This window comes from Carcharodon carcharias, chromosome 4, assembly GCF_017639515.1.
Source record: "Carcharodon carcharias isolate sCarCar2 chromosome 4, sCarCar2.pri, whole genome shotgun sequence".
NCBI lineage: Eukaryota > Metazoa > Chordata > Chondrichthyes > Lamniformes > Lamnidae > Carcharodon > Carcharodon carcharias.
The window spans coordinates 17,934,657-17,950,013 of NC_054470.1; the positions used below are offsets into that span (position 1 = coordinate 17,934,657).

Here is a 15,357-nt window from a genome sequence, read left to right on the forward strand (position 1 = left end):
GAGGAATAGTGGCGTAAGACTGATTATTTCTGATGGTCATATCATTCTTTAATATTTGCACACTTCTAAATACTTTCCAAAGGTATCTTTTAACAGACATTTGCTGTATTTATTTGTGATGACATTATTGAGGGTTTGAAACCACATAATATTTGTAGTGGCAATGAAGACTGAGTGACGCTTTCTGGCTTATTTGTGCACCAAAAATTATTTGATTATGGCATTGATGTTGAGGTGTATTTTACTTCCAGCAAAGAAAAGGATGCAGCAGTCCTAGACTATGTATATTAAATTGTAATTTTATAGATACAGATGGTAATATTCTCCTATTTTTTCCAGGTTGATCCCTTGTTCACTGTGCCTGCACCTCCGCCACCAATCTCTGTGAGCATGCCGCCTCAGATTCTGCCTTCCTACTTTCCTTCTTCATCTGGCATTGCTGCACCAGTTGAGCAACTTTTAGTAAGGACTCGTTCAATGGGTATAAATACATGTGAGGTTGGAGTAGTGACTGAGCCAGAATGCCTTGGACCTTGTGAACCAGGAACTAGTGTAAACCTGGAAGGGATTGTGTGGCATGAAACCGAAGAAGGTAAGAGTTTTAAATCATTTATATGTTTTGTTTGTGATTACCAAGTTTGATTAGTGAGGTCCGGTTCGTGATAGTTTATAAGGTTTCGATTTAAGGGAAAGCTAGATAAACATAAATAGGAACATAAGGCTATGCCAATAGAGTTAGAGCTTGTCCGTTATCCAGGACTGGATGAGTGGAAATTCCCAACTAAATATTGGGAAGACTGAAGCCATTGGTCCTCACCGCAAACCCCATAGCCACTGACTCCATCTTTCTCCCTGATAACTATCTGAGGCTGAATCAGACTGTTCATCACCTTTGTGTCTCATTTGACCCTGAGCTGAAGCACACAAAAGTGCCACCACTAAGACCACCTATTTCCACCTCTCTAACATCAACCGATTCTGCCCCTGCCATAACTCATCCCTAATCATTTACTTGTTTCCTCTAAACCTGATTATTCTAGTGTATTCCTGGCTGGTGCCCCATCTTCCACCTTCCATAAACATAAGGTAATCTAAAACTCTGCTGCCTATGTCCTAATTCATACCAAATCCTGTTCTTCCACCACTCCTGTGCTCGGCGACCTACATTGGCTCCCAGTTAAACCGCATCTTGATTTTAAAATGATCATCCTTGTTTTCAAATTGCTCCACAATCTTGCCCCTCCCTATCTCTAACTTTCTCTAGCCCTGCAACCCTCTGAGATGCCTGTGCTCCTCCAATCTTGGCCTCTTGAACATCCCTATTTTTAATCTTTGCACCAAGCCTGGCTGTGCCTTCAATATCCTCCCTAAACTTACCCACCTTTCTACCTCTCTTTTCTCCTTTAAGACACTCCTTATTTGGCCAAACTTTCCGTTACCTGACCTATCTCCTTATTTGCTCTCAAATTTTTGTTTGATAATTCACCTGTGAAGTGCTTTGGGACATTTTACCATGTTATAGGTGCTACATAAATGCCAGTAGTTGTTGTTGAAGAGGGTTGGGAGGATGCTGATGTAGGACATGAACCGGTTGGTCTGCATGGACTCTTTCTGTGCTGTGATTGCTATGTAATAGTTCAGGGGATTACTTTGAGGTAAGATGCATGAATTGAGTAACCAGGGATAGAATTTATTTTGCCAGTTTTCTTCCTTCTTTCCTCACAACGTTTAAAAGGCATTGATTTTTACTGGGGTACAATTCATACAAACATACCAATTAGGAGCAGGAGTAGGCCCACACATTCCATGTGTACAAAGTAACCTCTTATCTGGGGATTGCTTTATGCGTGATCCTAGGCAAGTGTGTATTGGAAAGCTCTTTGAATTTAGAGGACACCATATCTAAGCCCAATTCTATTTTACCTGACATCCACAAGTGTACTTTCTGACTGGATATTAATTAGGTGCTGGAACCTGAAGTTTATTATTTCTCTTCAATAACCTAAGGTTCTGATGTAAATTGCTCCAACTACTACCCCAGCTGAGCAGCTAACTCAATGCAGGCTGTGATCAAACATGATTGCAAACCCAAACTTATTTCAGTGCATTTCTCAAGTTGCTTTTACATTGTGTGAGACCATATGAATGGCGGTGACACCACAAATATCTTCCTGGCTGTTGCCCTTAGTTAATTCCAGCAAGTTTACATTTAGTTTTCAGGCTATGCCACTAGCTAAGATCTCAGCACAATATTAAAGCAGGTTTAACACTCAAAGCTTGTAGCAAGCAAAGACCTAACCTGTTTAAAATCAATAACTAGGCAAGGCTGTGTCAACTCTTGAAGTTTATAATTCAACTTGTATTTTGGATAGCTTTGAGTTACTGTGAAATTCACCACCTAGGGGGTCTCACACAGTTTAACAGAAAGTTAAAAGTTCAATTTGTTTGAAGAATCTTGTACTCCGCCCTTCTGTAGTTTTGATGTGGGTTTGTGATAGATCAGTGTTTTTCTGCTTCCATTGTGGCGTTGTGTGTGGTGGAGGGCAGCATTGTGCAGTGGGTTTCCTTTTTTGTTTTACCTGAAAAACCGTAATTTTTTTTCGTTATGTGCTACCTTAAATTGGAGAAATGAATGACCAAGGTTTTCATCAATGAATGTCAGTGACAATACAATGCTGGGGGAAAAGGAGCCATCAGTATTGCAGATGTGTAATGATGTGTGTGTCCTGTTTTTTTTATAATCAGTAAGGAAATTGGGACTTAGTGCTCAAACAGTTAATATTAAAAGTTGGAACACATTTGTGGTTAATAGCTCTGGTTTAGTGTTTGACTTTTTACAACATTCATTCTCGGGTTAACTAATAGAAAGAAGCTTTCTTTTTAAATGGCCAATGACTAATGCTAAAAATAGCTGGGGGCTTTTCTAAATTCAATACAAAATGTGGTGTAGTGTGCTCAGAATAACTAGATTCCTGGAAACAACTGCCTTCCAGCACCAGAATGTGTGGCTGTTTGTGGTGCAATAAGAGAGCCTGTGGTGACCTTAATAGAGTTATTCATGGTGAATCAAATGCCCTTCTGACCCACTGAATATTTTATGCTTGATCAGAATTAATAGTTGAGGAGAAAGAGATTCCTGTTTACTACTGTATGCATAATTTTATTTAACATTTTTCTCCTGTTTCTGAAGATCTCTTCAAATATAGTTGAAGTAATAATCTTTTGTCTAAATTTGTTCAGTAACAGTAAAATTACATATAAAAGCTGAGTACCCTCACTTGCTGACCAAATGGTAACAAACTCAAGATGTAATTGAATCATGTAAATTAGTAGCTCAGTGGATGAACAGTAATGATCAAGAATATGCTCCCCATGTTTGTCAAAGGATTAAATTACACACTGGGCTAATTAAACATTGCAAGAATGAGGTCTTTTCTGCTGTCCTTCAAATAGAAATAATAGAGGAAATGTATAAAAAGAAATGCTTTGGATTCAGATGCAAAATAAGCATTGTTTTTATTGTGGAAAATGGGTCAGGGGCTGATGGTAAAATAATATTCCATGGATAAAGCTGTTCAGAAATTGGTGCAAATTTTTGTAGTGCTGTTGTGATTTTCTCTCCATCTTTTGAAATAGAATGGAGTGCTTTGGTGTGATTGGTTGAGGTATTGCTAACCATCTTGATCGTTTTCCAGTGGCCATTCCATCTCTTTTGTGTTACTAGATCTTGGGTATTTTGCTAATAAATAAAAAAGGGTGGTGTAGGCAGATGAGGAGGATGCCAAGTCTTAGCCTGTTAGCAGTAGAAAACAAATAAGTCCTACATTCTATTTGAAAAGATGATTAGTTATTTACTATTACCAGCAAGTAGAGCTTATTATTATGTGAAAGTCCCAATCATCAGAAGTGATAATTTGAAGGTTGGATGGGGCTATTGCCTAAGGCTTGAATTGCTGAGAGAACCTGTACAATGGACATGTAGAAACAGCTCGGATGTCAAACTGAATGAAAGGCAATTCTTTCTCCAGTTCTCTGTTAAACCATTTGCACACAGCAAAAAGGAAACAAATGGGCTACTAAGCTCCAGAAGATGGCTAATACTTGGCATGACAAATTGCCTCAGGAGACCATTACATAAACTGTCAGACCTTCTTATGACTGTGATTATGTAGTGTGAATGGAGAGGAAAGGCAAGATTTTCAAAAGCATCTTTCTTAAATAAAGAACAAAGGTCAGGCTTTAATAATGTTTGTGTATTGCAGTAGGGATGTGAATATTTGTGAAGATATCTGCAGCATAGGGACGTCTAACCACAGCAAAGAATCTTACATACTGAGCTAAGATTTGCAAAGACATTAATGGATTTAATTGGGCTGAAGCAGGGAGCTTCAGTGTATTCATGAAACTGGAAGCTAATGTATGCTTTGCTGTCTGTGCAGCCATTTTAAACTGTAATAAAATAATAGTGCTTTTTAATATATATCATTTTGCTAATGACATTTAAGCTGTTTGCTAAAGACAAATGTAAAACATTAGAAAAAGATTTAAATTGTTAATTCGGAAGGGAGAGGTAAGTAGAATTTTCCCTACAGTGTCAAGGATGTCACATTGTTTCTCGCATTGAATTAACATATTCAATTTTCCTAGCACGAAATTCAATAGAATAAAATGCTTTAGTGTTCAGCAGTGCCTTGAATACTCCACAATGTTTAAATGTAGCCTCCAAACAAGAAATTCTGCTGATGGCCAGACATGACTGGTTGGGTGGATTGTGAACTGGCATCTTGTGGATTTGTATGAAATATGTAACCGGCCCACATTAGTTGCCTCCTGCCAGACACAGAATCTCAACGCAAGGTCCCCTGTGCTGCTTGTACATACACAACAAAATTATTTCATCTTTAAACAAACATTAAAGGAACAAAGAGAGAGAGAGACAGACAGAGTAGTGTGACCATCTCAAGCTGCAAGCCCATGGGTGTGCTGTAGAGTGGGATAATGAGGCTCAGTAGTTGGGGGGGATGGGAGCTGATGGGAGGCTTGAGTAGGTTTGTTCGTAAAAAAAAAAAACACTGATTTAGAATCATAAAGCTAAAAAATTAAATGGTCAATTGAAGGTGTTAAGTGATGAAAGATGAAACTGTTAGTCTGTTGTGAAGAATGTTGCGTGGGTTTAGAACAGGTTAGTAGTTAGAGGGGGGAATCGTGCTACTGAAATTACAGCTTAGGGTTTCTTACTGCTAGTTGAACAAACAGAACCTGCCTTGAATAATTTATGACTGATATCTGAATTGCTTTACAAATACTGTGATATTATTATGGCCCTCAAACCGCAGCAGCATTGGAAACACTGGTGGTGCTGATGGCACAGGAAGTGATGATGTCAAAAGGTGGGGGTCAAAAGCGGAAAAGCTGGTGACTTTATAACAAAACGACAAAAAAAAAATCATCTCGCAGCCTACGTCTTTACAGATACAAGAAGCCCTCCTGGGAAGCCCAGCTAAATTTGCTTTGAAATGTAGATAAAATAACAGGCAGTTAATGGTCTCTGCCTAGGGAAGGCCAGTTAGAAAACGGCAGCATAAGGTCACTGAAAAACTCCAGTGCCATTTACCAGCTTTCCTTCAGACGGAAAATGTGATTGGCTGTTTTGCCATAAGGCAGGTTGGTATTCCTATTACAGGTAAAGAGCAGAACTCTTCAATGTCACCAGTGTGGTGCTTTTAATCATTGCTGTCTAATTTTATTTAAAAATTTGAAATATAAATTATGGCCGGCGGTTTGAAAACTGAAATCGTGCTATTGATCATTGGTGTTCCTTTTTTTTTTGAAATGGGACCACAGCCAGCAGCTGGTTGTTAATGGTTCAGGAAAGGTGTATGTGCCAAGGTCACTGGTTCACTACTTTTGGTAAATGGGCTGTATGGTTAATTATGAAATGTATGGTGGGTGATTACCCAAGCAATGCACAATTATTTTGCCTGTAAAACAATGTTATTTTAATGTTTCTTCATCCCATATAAAAATACTCGGATAGCTTTTAGCTGAGCCACTTCTTTTTTTTTTATTCATTCAGAAGATGAGTGTCGCCAGCAAGCCCAGCATTTTTTGCCCATCCATAATTGCCCACCACCTTTTTATACGCCAAAGATCCTCCCACAGTGTTGTTATGAAGAATGTTCCAGGATTTTGATCCAGTGACAGTGAAGGAATGGCAATATATTTCCAAGTCAGGATACTGTGTGGCTTGGAAGGAGCTTGGGAACTTGGAGGCAGTGGTCTTCCCATGTGTCTGCAACCCTCGTCCTTCTAGGCGATAGAGGTTTGTGTTTAGAAGGTGCGGTTGATGGAACCTTGGCGAGTGGCTGCAGTGCGTCTTGTAGATGGTACACACTGCAGCCACTGTGCATCAGTGGTGGGAGGAGTGAATACTTAAGATGGTGGAAGGGGTGCCAATCAAGCAGGTTGTTTTGTCCTGGATGATGTCGAGCTTCTTGGACTTTGTTGGAGCCACACTCATCCAGGCAAGTGGCGAGTATTTCATCACACTCCTGGCTTGTGCCTTGTGGATGGTGGACAGGCTTTGGGGAGTCAGGAGGTGAGTTACTTGCTGCAGAATTCCCAGCCTCTGACCCACCCTTGTAGTCACTGTGGCCAGAATTTTACGTTCCCATCCACACCAGCGGGTTCTGAGGTGTGGGGGAGCGTGAAATTGCATGAATGGGAAGCCCACATTTGCCCCAATTAAGGCTCTTAAGTGGCCACTTAATGGCCACCTGAGGGCCTTTTTCCACATTGTCTGTGGGGGGGAGGCCAGAAATAAACTGAGTTTGATCTTGGGTGAGGGGGGTGCGTTGTGGGGGTGGGGGGGGGGGGCGTGTGCCTCCATCAGAAGGTCCCATCTGACTGGGGCACCCTTCCCCTAGGGCCTGCTGACCTCCGTGTTTGGAGCAAGGTTAAAGTTCTTGTGCCAAGTGGCCCTGGTGGAATGCCATCTGGGCTAATTAGTAGCACTGTTGACCACCCCTTCCATCACTTGACTGATGATTGAAACTGAAATGGTAGTAATTGGCTGGCCATACCTGGACAATTTTCCATTTTGCTGAGTAGATGCCAGTGCTGTAGCTGTACTTGGACAACTTGGCTTAAGGGCGCAGCTAGTTCTGGAGCACAGGTCTTTAGCATTACAGCTGGGATTTTATCAGGGCTCATAGCTTTCAGGATATTTAGTGCGTTCAGTTATTGCTGGATATCGCATGTAAGGAATTAAGTTGGCTAATGACTGGCTTCCATAATGGTGGGGACCTCAGGAGGAAGCGGAGATGGATCATCCATTCTTCTAGCTGAAGATAGCAGTAAATGGTCAGTCTTGTCTTTTGCACTGATGTTCTGGGCTTCTCCATCATTGAGGATGGGGATGTTCACGGAGCCCTCTCCTTCAGATAGTTGTTTAATTATCCACCACCATTCACGACTGGATGTGGCAGGACTGCAGAGCTTAGATCTGTTCTTGGCTATGGGGCCGCATAGCTTTGTAGTATAATAGTTGTGCTGTTTAGCATGCACTTATCCTATGTTGTAGCTTCATCAGGTGGACACCACATTTTCAGGTGTGCTTGATGTTGCTCCTGGCATGCACTCTTGCACTCTTCATTGAACCAGGATTGGTTCCTTGGCCTGACGGTAATGGTAAAGTGAAGGGAATGCCGGGCCATGTGATTATAGATTATGATGGATTGCATTTTTGCTGTTGAAGATGGCCCACAGCGCCTCATGCATGCCAGTTTTGAGTTGTTGGATCTGTTCTGAATCTGTTCCATTTAGCACAGTAGTAGAGTCACACAACACAATGGTGGATGCCCTCAGTGTGAAGTTAGGATTTCATCTACAGAAGGACTGTGCAGTGGTCACTCCTACCCATACTGTCATGGACAGATACAGCTGCAATAGGTAGATTGGTGAGGATCAGGTCAAGCAGGTTTTCCCCTTTTATTGGCTCCCTCCCACCTGCCAGAGACCTCATTGTCCTTCAGGGCAAGGCCAGCTCAGTAAGTCGAGGTGCTACTGCGCCACTCTTGGTGATGGGTTTTGAAGGCCCCACCCAGAGAACATTTTGTGTCCTTGCTGATTGAAGCAGTAATTCCTGCACAGTGGGATTCCTTGGGTGGGCTAGTGAACTTTGCATTCCTAGGTTCAGTGTGCTCCTTAGCTTCTTTTATATGAGATTTAGTGGGAAGTTCGGGCCCATGGCTCCAAACATGAAGGGCATCAGTCATGTGCATCTGATAACCCCAAAGTAAAAGCACTGAATTTGTAACACGTGCCAGCGGAAAGATCCGATTTAAAAAAAAAACTGGTGTTCCTGGCAGCTGACCATAGCAAATCCATGGGATACAAGAATTAAAGGCTGATTTTATTTTCCTGTTGAGATTGCTGAAGTTTTAAATGCATACACTCGAAAGTTGTGCTACTGGAATGGAGCTGGTCTGCTGTCCAGATTACAAATCAAAGCTGTATCTTTGACAGCGGCTTGTGTGAAAAGTGTAAGTAAACGAGTCTTACTGAAACTGTGAGGCACTATTTGCTTTGGCTTGTGCCTTGCACGAACCAGTTTAGGTCAGGAAAATAACAACTATACTGTTTGGATTAGCCAAAATGTCTCTAAACTTTTGAGGGGTGGTGGGGGGGGGGCAAGCACTTTTCCACAACTTGTTCAGATGGTCTACAGGTATTGTGAATTATAGATAAAAATACATTAAAATTTAGGTTCAGTACTTACACAAACTAGTACTTTGTGTACCATTCAGTTGATACTCTTATATGGTGAAAGCTAACTCTACAAAAAGTCATAAATTACGAAACAAATCATTTGTTGCATTGTATTGATCACTAACTAATGTTTACACTAGGGCTGTGGATTTTGAGAAGCGGCAGCATGTTTAAGTGTAATTCATCCATTGTGCTAGGTAAAATTTCATCAAATAAATCCTGCAGCAAAGAATCAGATGCTGTGAGCCACCTCCAGAGCCAGCAACCACTGAAATCACTGAGAATCTCCAAAAAAATTTACGCTTTGTTCAATCAGATGTAAATGGGCTCTTAACAACAATGTGATTAATAAAATATGATGAACAACAGAACTGACCCTGAAAAAGTAATTTTATACAGTATTCATAAAGTGCTGTTAAATAATTAATTAGCAGATTTTTAGAAGTTATCTTATTGCTTTGCTCCCTGTTTGCGTTTATGAAAATCCTTTAACGTGATTGGCTGCCTGGACATCCTGATGACAGGGAGGAAGCGGGAGAAAGGGGTTGAGCAACTTATCAGCTATGATCGAATGGCGGAGCAGACTCGATGGGCTGAATGGCCTCATTTCTGCTCCTCTGTCTTATGCTGTTATGGACACCGCTTCAACTCTATGCTGTGACTGCCCTGCAAAGAACTCTACAGCCAGTTGCAGTATCACTGCAGGGTGTGATGGAAGTGAAATTCTCAATATTGTGAGACCTCTTAGACCAAGAGTAGTGGCATTTGACACTGAATTTGAAAAAAAAACTGCCTACAAAGGTCTAGCAGTCTCTCTGGCATGGACTCCATCCTTCCTGACGCCAAGGCAAGGTATCTCCAGCGGTGGTGCAGCAGTGATGTCATCAAGCCGGATCGGCTGCCAGTCACGTTGAAGTATTCTCCCAGGCGGCTAATTGGGAAGTTACTTCTAATTTAAAATTTCAGATGGTGGAATAAATTATCGTGCTTGGATTAAGTTAGAAGCTAAGCTAAAATAAAGATAAAGTTTTTTTAAAAAATTTAAAATATGTGGAATGTTTTAGCATATTGGAAAAATTTGACATCCCACAAATAATGAATTAGCTTTTTGGGGCCCCTGTGGGTGTTCAGCAGTAATAATGAACTTAGTCTACAGTTAAAAACCCAGTCACACCTCATTCAACAAGGTGTAAAAGGTTTTACAGTGAGGCTAACAGCATGCAGGTGGAATTTCACATCAGTTCAAAGATTTCCCACTGATTGCATTCTGGGAGGTATTCAGTGGTACTAAAGTGGAAACTTCTGGATTTCCATGTTATTCTGTGCATATGCAGACTCCCAATTGCTGTCAGTTTCAGTGGAATGATCGAGGCAAAGGCTGACCGTTTTGCTGTTGTTACCACTGCAAAGTATAAGCCTTTAACTCTGTTTCTCTCTCCACTGGTGTTGCCTGACCTCTCAGTCCTTCCAGCATATTCCGTTATTTCTGATTTCCAGCATCTGCAGTATTTTCCTTTTTGTATTACTTTCTTAATGTTCATTTTCAAAAATGTGACCAGATGTCAAAGTACAATTAAAGTAGATTTTTTTTTTTGAAACAACTGATTTTCAGGTTAAGCTCATTACTTTATATTATGCTGTCTCTGTCTTCCTGTGGGGCTTCCTTGATATGAACATACGGATTAGGAGCAGGAGTAGACCACTTGCACCTTCGAGTCTGCTCCGCCATTCAGTGAGATCATGACTGATCTGATTGTAATCTCAATTCCACATTCCCACCTACCCCTGATAACCTTTCGCCCCCTTGTTATGAAGAGTCTATCCAGCTCTGCCTTAAAAATATTCAAAGACTCTGCTTCCACCACCTTTTGAGGAAGAGAGTTCCAAAGGCTCACAACCCTCAGAGAAAAAAAATTCTCCTAAATGGGCAACCCCTTATTTTTAAATAAGGCGTCTGGTACTTGATTCTCCCACAAGAGGAACCATCCTCTCCATATCAACCTTGTCAGGCCCCTCAGGATCTTTTATGTTTCAACCAAGTCTCCTCTTTCTCTTCGAAACTCCAGTGGATACAAGCCTAGCCTGTCTAACCTTGCCTCATAAGACAACCTGCCCAACCCAGGTATTAGTTTCATAAACCTTCTCTGAACTGCTTCCAACGCATTTGCACCCTTCCTTAAATAAGGAGACCAATACTGTACACAGTACTCTAGATGTAGACTCACCAATGCCCTGTATAACTGAAACATAACCTCCCTATTTTTGTATTCAGTTCCCCTCGCCATAAATGATAAAATTCTGCTGGCTTGCCTAATTATTTGCTGTACTTGCATACTAGCCTTTTGCGATTCATGCACTAGGACACCCAGATCCCTGTGCGTCCCAGAGCTCTGCAATCTCGCACCATTTAGATAATATGTTTCACTTTTTATTTTTCCTGCCAAAATGGACAATTCCACTTTCACACATTATACTCCATTTGCCAATCACTTAAACCTATCTATATCCTTTTGTAGCCTCCTTGTATGCTCTTCACATCTTACTATCCTACCTATCTTTGTGTCATCAGCAAATTTAGCAACCATACATTCGGTCCCTTCATCCAAGTCATTATATAAATTGTAAAAAGTTGAGGCCCCAGCGCTGATCCCTGTGGCACACCACTCGTTATATCTGCCAACAAGAAAAAGACCCATTTATGTCTACCCTCTATTTACTGTTAGCTAGCCAATTTTCTATCCATGCCAATATGTTAGCCCCTACACCACGAGCTTTTGTTTTTCACAATAACCTTTGATGACCTGTTCAAAAAAAGGTTGTAAGGATAAGCCCAGCAATTAGAAACCAGTCAGTTTAACTTCAGTGGCAGGCGGGATTCTAGAAACAATTATTCGGGATAGAATTAGTATTCACATGGAAAAATTTGGGTTGATAAGGAAGAGGGGGAATCGTGTTTAACTAACTTCCTGGAGTTTTTTGAAGAGGTAACAGAAAAGATTGAGGAGGGTACTGCTGCTGATGTAGTGTACATGGGCTTTCAAAAGGCCACACATACAGTGCCACACAACAGACTTGTGAGAAAAGTTATTGCTCGTGGAATAAAAGTGACAGTAGCAATGTGGATACAAAATTGGCTGAAAAATAGGAAGCAGAGAGTAATGGCCAATGGATATTTTTCGGGCTGGAGGAAAAAGTTTGTAGTGGGGTTCCCCAGGGGTCGGTATTGAGACCCTTGCTTTTCCTGATATATATTAATGACCTAGATCTTGGTGTGTAGGAAACAATTTCAAAGTTTGCGGATGATACAAAACTTAAGCATGTTGTAAACTGTGAGGAGGATGGTGTAAGGACATAGACAAGTTGGTGGAGTGGGTAGGTAGGTGGCAGGTGATGTCCAATGTGGAGAAGTGTGAGGTGATGCATTTTGGTAGGAAGAACATGGACAGACAATATAAAATAATGAATAAAAATTTGAAGGGGGTGCAGGAGCAGAAAGACCTGGGTGTATATGTGCATAAATCATTGAAGGTGGCAGGACAGGTGGAGAGAGCATTTGATAAAGCATATAGTATCCTGGGCTTTATTAATAGGGGCATAGAGTTACAAGAGCAAGGAGGTTATGCTGAATTTACATAAGACACTCGTTAGACCTCAGCTGGAGTATTGTGTACAGTTCTGGGCGCTGCATCATAGGAAAGATGTGAACACATCAGAGAGAGTGCAGAAGAAGTTTACAAGAATGGTTCCAGGGATGAGAAACTTTTGTTACGAAAATAGATTGGAGATGTTGGGACTGTTCTCCTTAGAGAGAAGAAGGCTAAGAGGAGATTTGATAGAGGTGCTCAAAATCATGAGGGGGCTGGACAGAGTAGATAGGGAGAAGCTGTTCCCTCTCGTAAAAGGATTAAGAACCAGAGGACACAGGTTTAAAGTGATTTGCAAAAGAAGCAAATGTGATGTGAGAAAAAACATTTTCACACAGCGAGTGGTTCGGGTCTGGACTGCACTGCCTGAAAATGTGGTGGAGGCAGGTTCAATCGAGGCATTCAAGAGGGCATTAGATGATTATTTGAAGAGAAACAAATGTGCGGGGGTACGGGGAAAATACAGGGCAATGGCACGAGGTCATAATGCTCATTTAGTGAGCTGGTGCAGACAGGATGGGCCAAATGGGCTCCTTCTGTGCTGTTAAAATTTCTGTGATTCTGTGATGTGGCACCTTATCAAATGCCTTCTGGAAATCTAAATACAGTACCATCCACAGGTCCCCCTTTATCCACAGTATATATTACTTCTTCAAAGAACTCCAATAAATTGGTTAAGCATGATGTCCCTTTCACCAAAGCCATGTTGACTCTGCCTGGTTACCCTGAATTTTTCCAAGTGTCCTTCTATAATGTCTTTAATAATAGCTTCTAACATTTTCCCTATGGCAGATGTTGATAAGCTAACTGGCCTGTAATTTCCTGTCTGCCTCCACTTTTGAATAAAGTTACATTCTCTATTTTCCAATCTAATGGAATCTTCCCTGAATCTAGGGAATTTTGGAAATTTAAAATCAGTGCATCAACTATCTCACTCTGTCACTAGAAGGGTTCAAGATTGATAAGGAGGAAGCGTTGAATAGACTGTCGGTACTTGAAGTTGACAAGGCACCGGGACTGGACGAGATGCCCCCAAGAATATTGAAGGAAGTGAGAATAGAAATTGCAGGGGCACTGGCCATAATTTTTCAGTCTTCCCTAGACTCGGAGAAGGTACCAAAGGATTGGAGAATTGCAAATATTACGCCCTTGTTCAAAAAAGGTTGTAAGGATAAGCCCAGCAATTACAGACCAGTCAGTGTAACTTCAATGGTGGGCAGGATTCGAGAAACAATTATTCAGGATAGAATTAGTAGTTACACGGAAAAATACGGCTTGATAAGGAAGAGCTAGCATGGGTTTCTAAAGGGGAAATCATGTTTAACTAACTTGCTGGAGTTTTTGAAGAGGTAACAGAAAAGGTTGATGAGGGTATTGCTGTCGATGTGGTGTACATGGACTTTCAAAAAGGCATTTGATACAGTGGCACTCAATAGACTTGTGAGAAAAGTTGTCACTCATGGAATAAAAAGGGACAATGGCAGCGTGGATGCAAAATTGGATACAAAATACGAAGCAGAGAGTAATGGCCAATGGATATTTTTCAGACTGGGGAAGGTTCGTAACGGAGTTCCCAGGGGTCGGTATTGGGACCCTTGCTTTTCCTGTTATATATTAATCATCTAGATCTTGGTGTGCAGGGGACAATTTCAAAGTTTGCGGATGATACGAAGCTTGGGAGTGTTGTAAACTGCGAGGAGGACAGTGCGGAACTTCAAAAGGACATAGACAAGTTGGTGGAGTGGTTAGTTAGGTGGCAGATGATTTTCAGTGTGGGGAAGTGTGAGGTGGTGCATTTTGGTAGGAAGAACATGGAGAGACAATATAAAATAAAGGATGAAATTTTGAAAGGGGCGCAGGAGCAGAAAGACCTGGGTGTATATGTGCATAGATCGTTGAAGGTGGCAGGCCAGGTGGAGAGATCAGTTAATGAAGCATATAGTATCCTGGGCTTTATTAATAGGGGAATAGAGTACAAGAGCAAGGAGGTTATGCTGCATCTATATAAGACTCATTGGACCTCGGCTAGAATATTGTGTACAGTTCTGGGCACCACATTATAGGAAGGATGCGAACACATTGGAGAGAGTACAGAAGAGATTTACAAAAATGGTTCCAGGGATGAGAAACTTCAGTTATGAAGATAGATAGGAGAGGTCGGGACTGTTCTTGCAGAGAAGAAGGCTAAGAGGAGATTTGATAGAGATGCTCAAAATCATGAGGGGGGCTGGTGGACAGAATAGATAGGGAGAAACTGTTCCTGCTCGTAAAAGGATCAAGAACAAGAGGGCACAGATTTGCAAAAGAAGCAAATGTGACATGAGAAAAAACTTTTTCACACGAGTGGTTCGGGTCTGGAATGCACTGCCTGGAAGTGTGATGGAGGCAGGTTCAATCGAGGCATTCATGAGGACATTAGATGATCATATGAATAGAAACAATGTGCAGGGGTACAGGGAACAGACAGGGCAATGGCATGAGGTCATAATGCTCATTTGGAGACCGGTGCAGACAAGGTGGGCCGAATGGCCTCCTTCTGTACCATTAAAATTCGGTGAGTCTGTGAACCCTGTGAACAGATATCTGTGCTCCTCAATTCTGGTCTGTGTAGTGTCCTGGATTTTAATTGCTCTGCCATTAGTGGCTGTGCCTTCAGTTGTCGAGGCCCCAAGCTCTGAAATTGCCTCCCTATACCTCTCCAACTCCCTAGCTTGCTTTCCTCCTTCAAGACATCTTAAAATCTATCTCTTTGACCAAGTTTTTTGAGCATTAGCCCTAATATCTCCTTTTGTGGCTCAGTGTCATGTTTTTCTAATGCCTATTTAAAGGTGCTAAAAACTACTTGCTGTATCACCTTTGTTTTGTAACTTTATATTTGGGCCATTTTCCCATTCTTTTAAATAGACACCGATAAATCAAGCCTGACCTGAGCTGTTAGGGATGT

The 15,357-nt window shown here is 41.4% G+C and overlaps 1 protein-coding gene across 6 annotated transcripts in view; it reads left to right on the forward strand.

Annotated features, from left to right (window-relative positions):
- Positions 1-15,357, forward strand: part of znf608 (zinc finger protein 608) — a 100,269-nt gene that overhangs the window by 30,016 nt on the left and 54,896 nt on the right. For all 6 annotated transcript variants that reach the window (XM_041186128.1, XM_041186129.1, XM_041186127.1 and 3 more), the window contains one exon: positions 340-592. In XM_041186128.1, the coding sequence (XP_041042062.1) occupies positions 340-592 (253 nt within the window). The remainder of the gene's footprint in view (positions 1-339; positions 593-15,357) is intronic.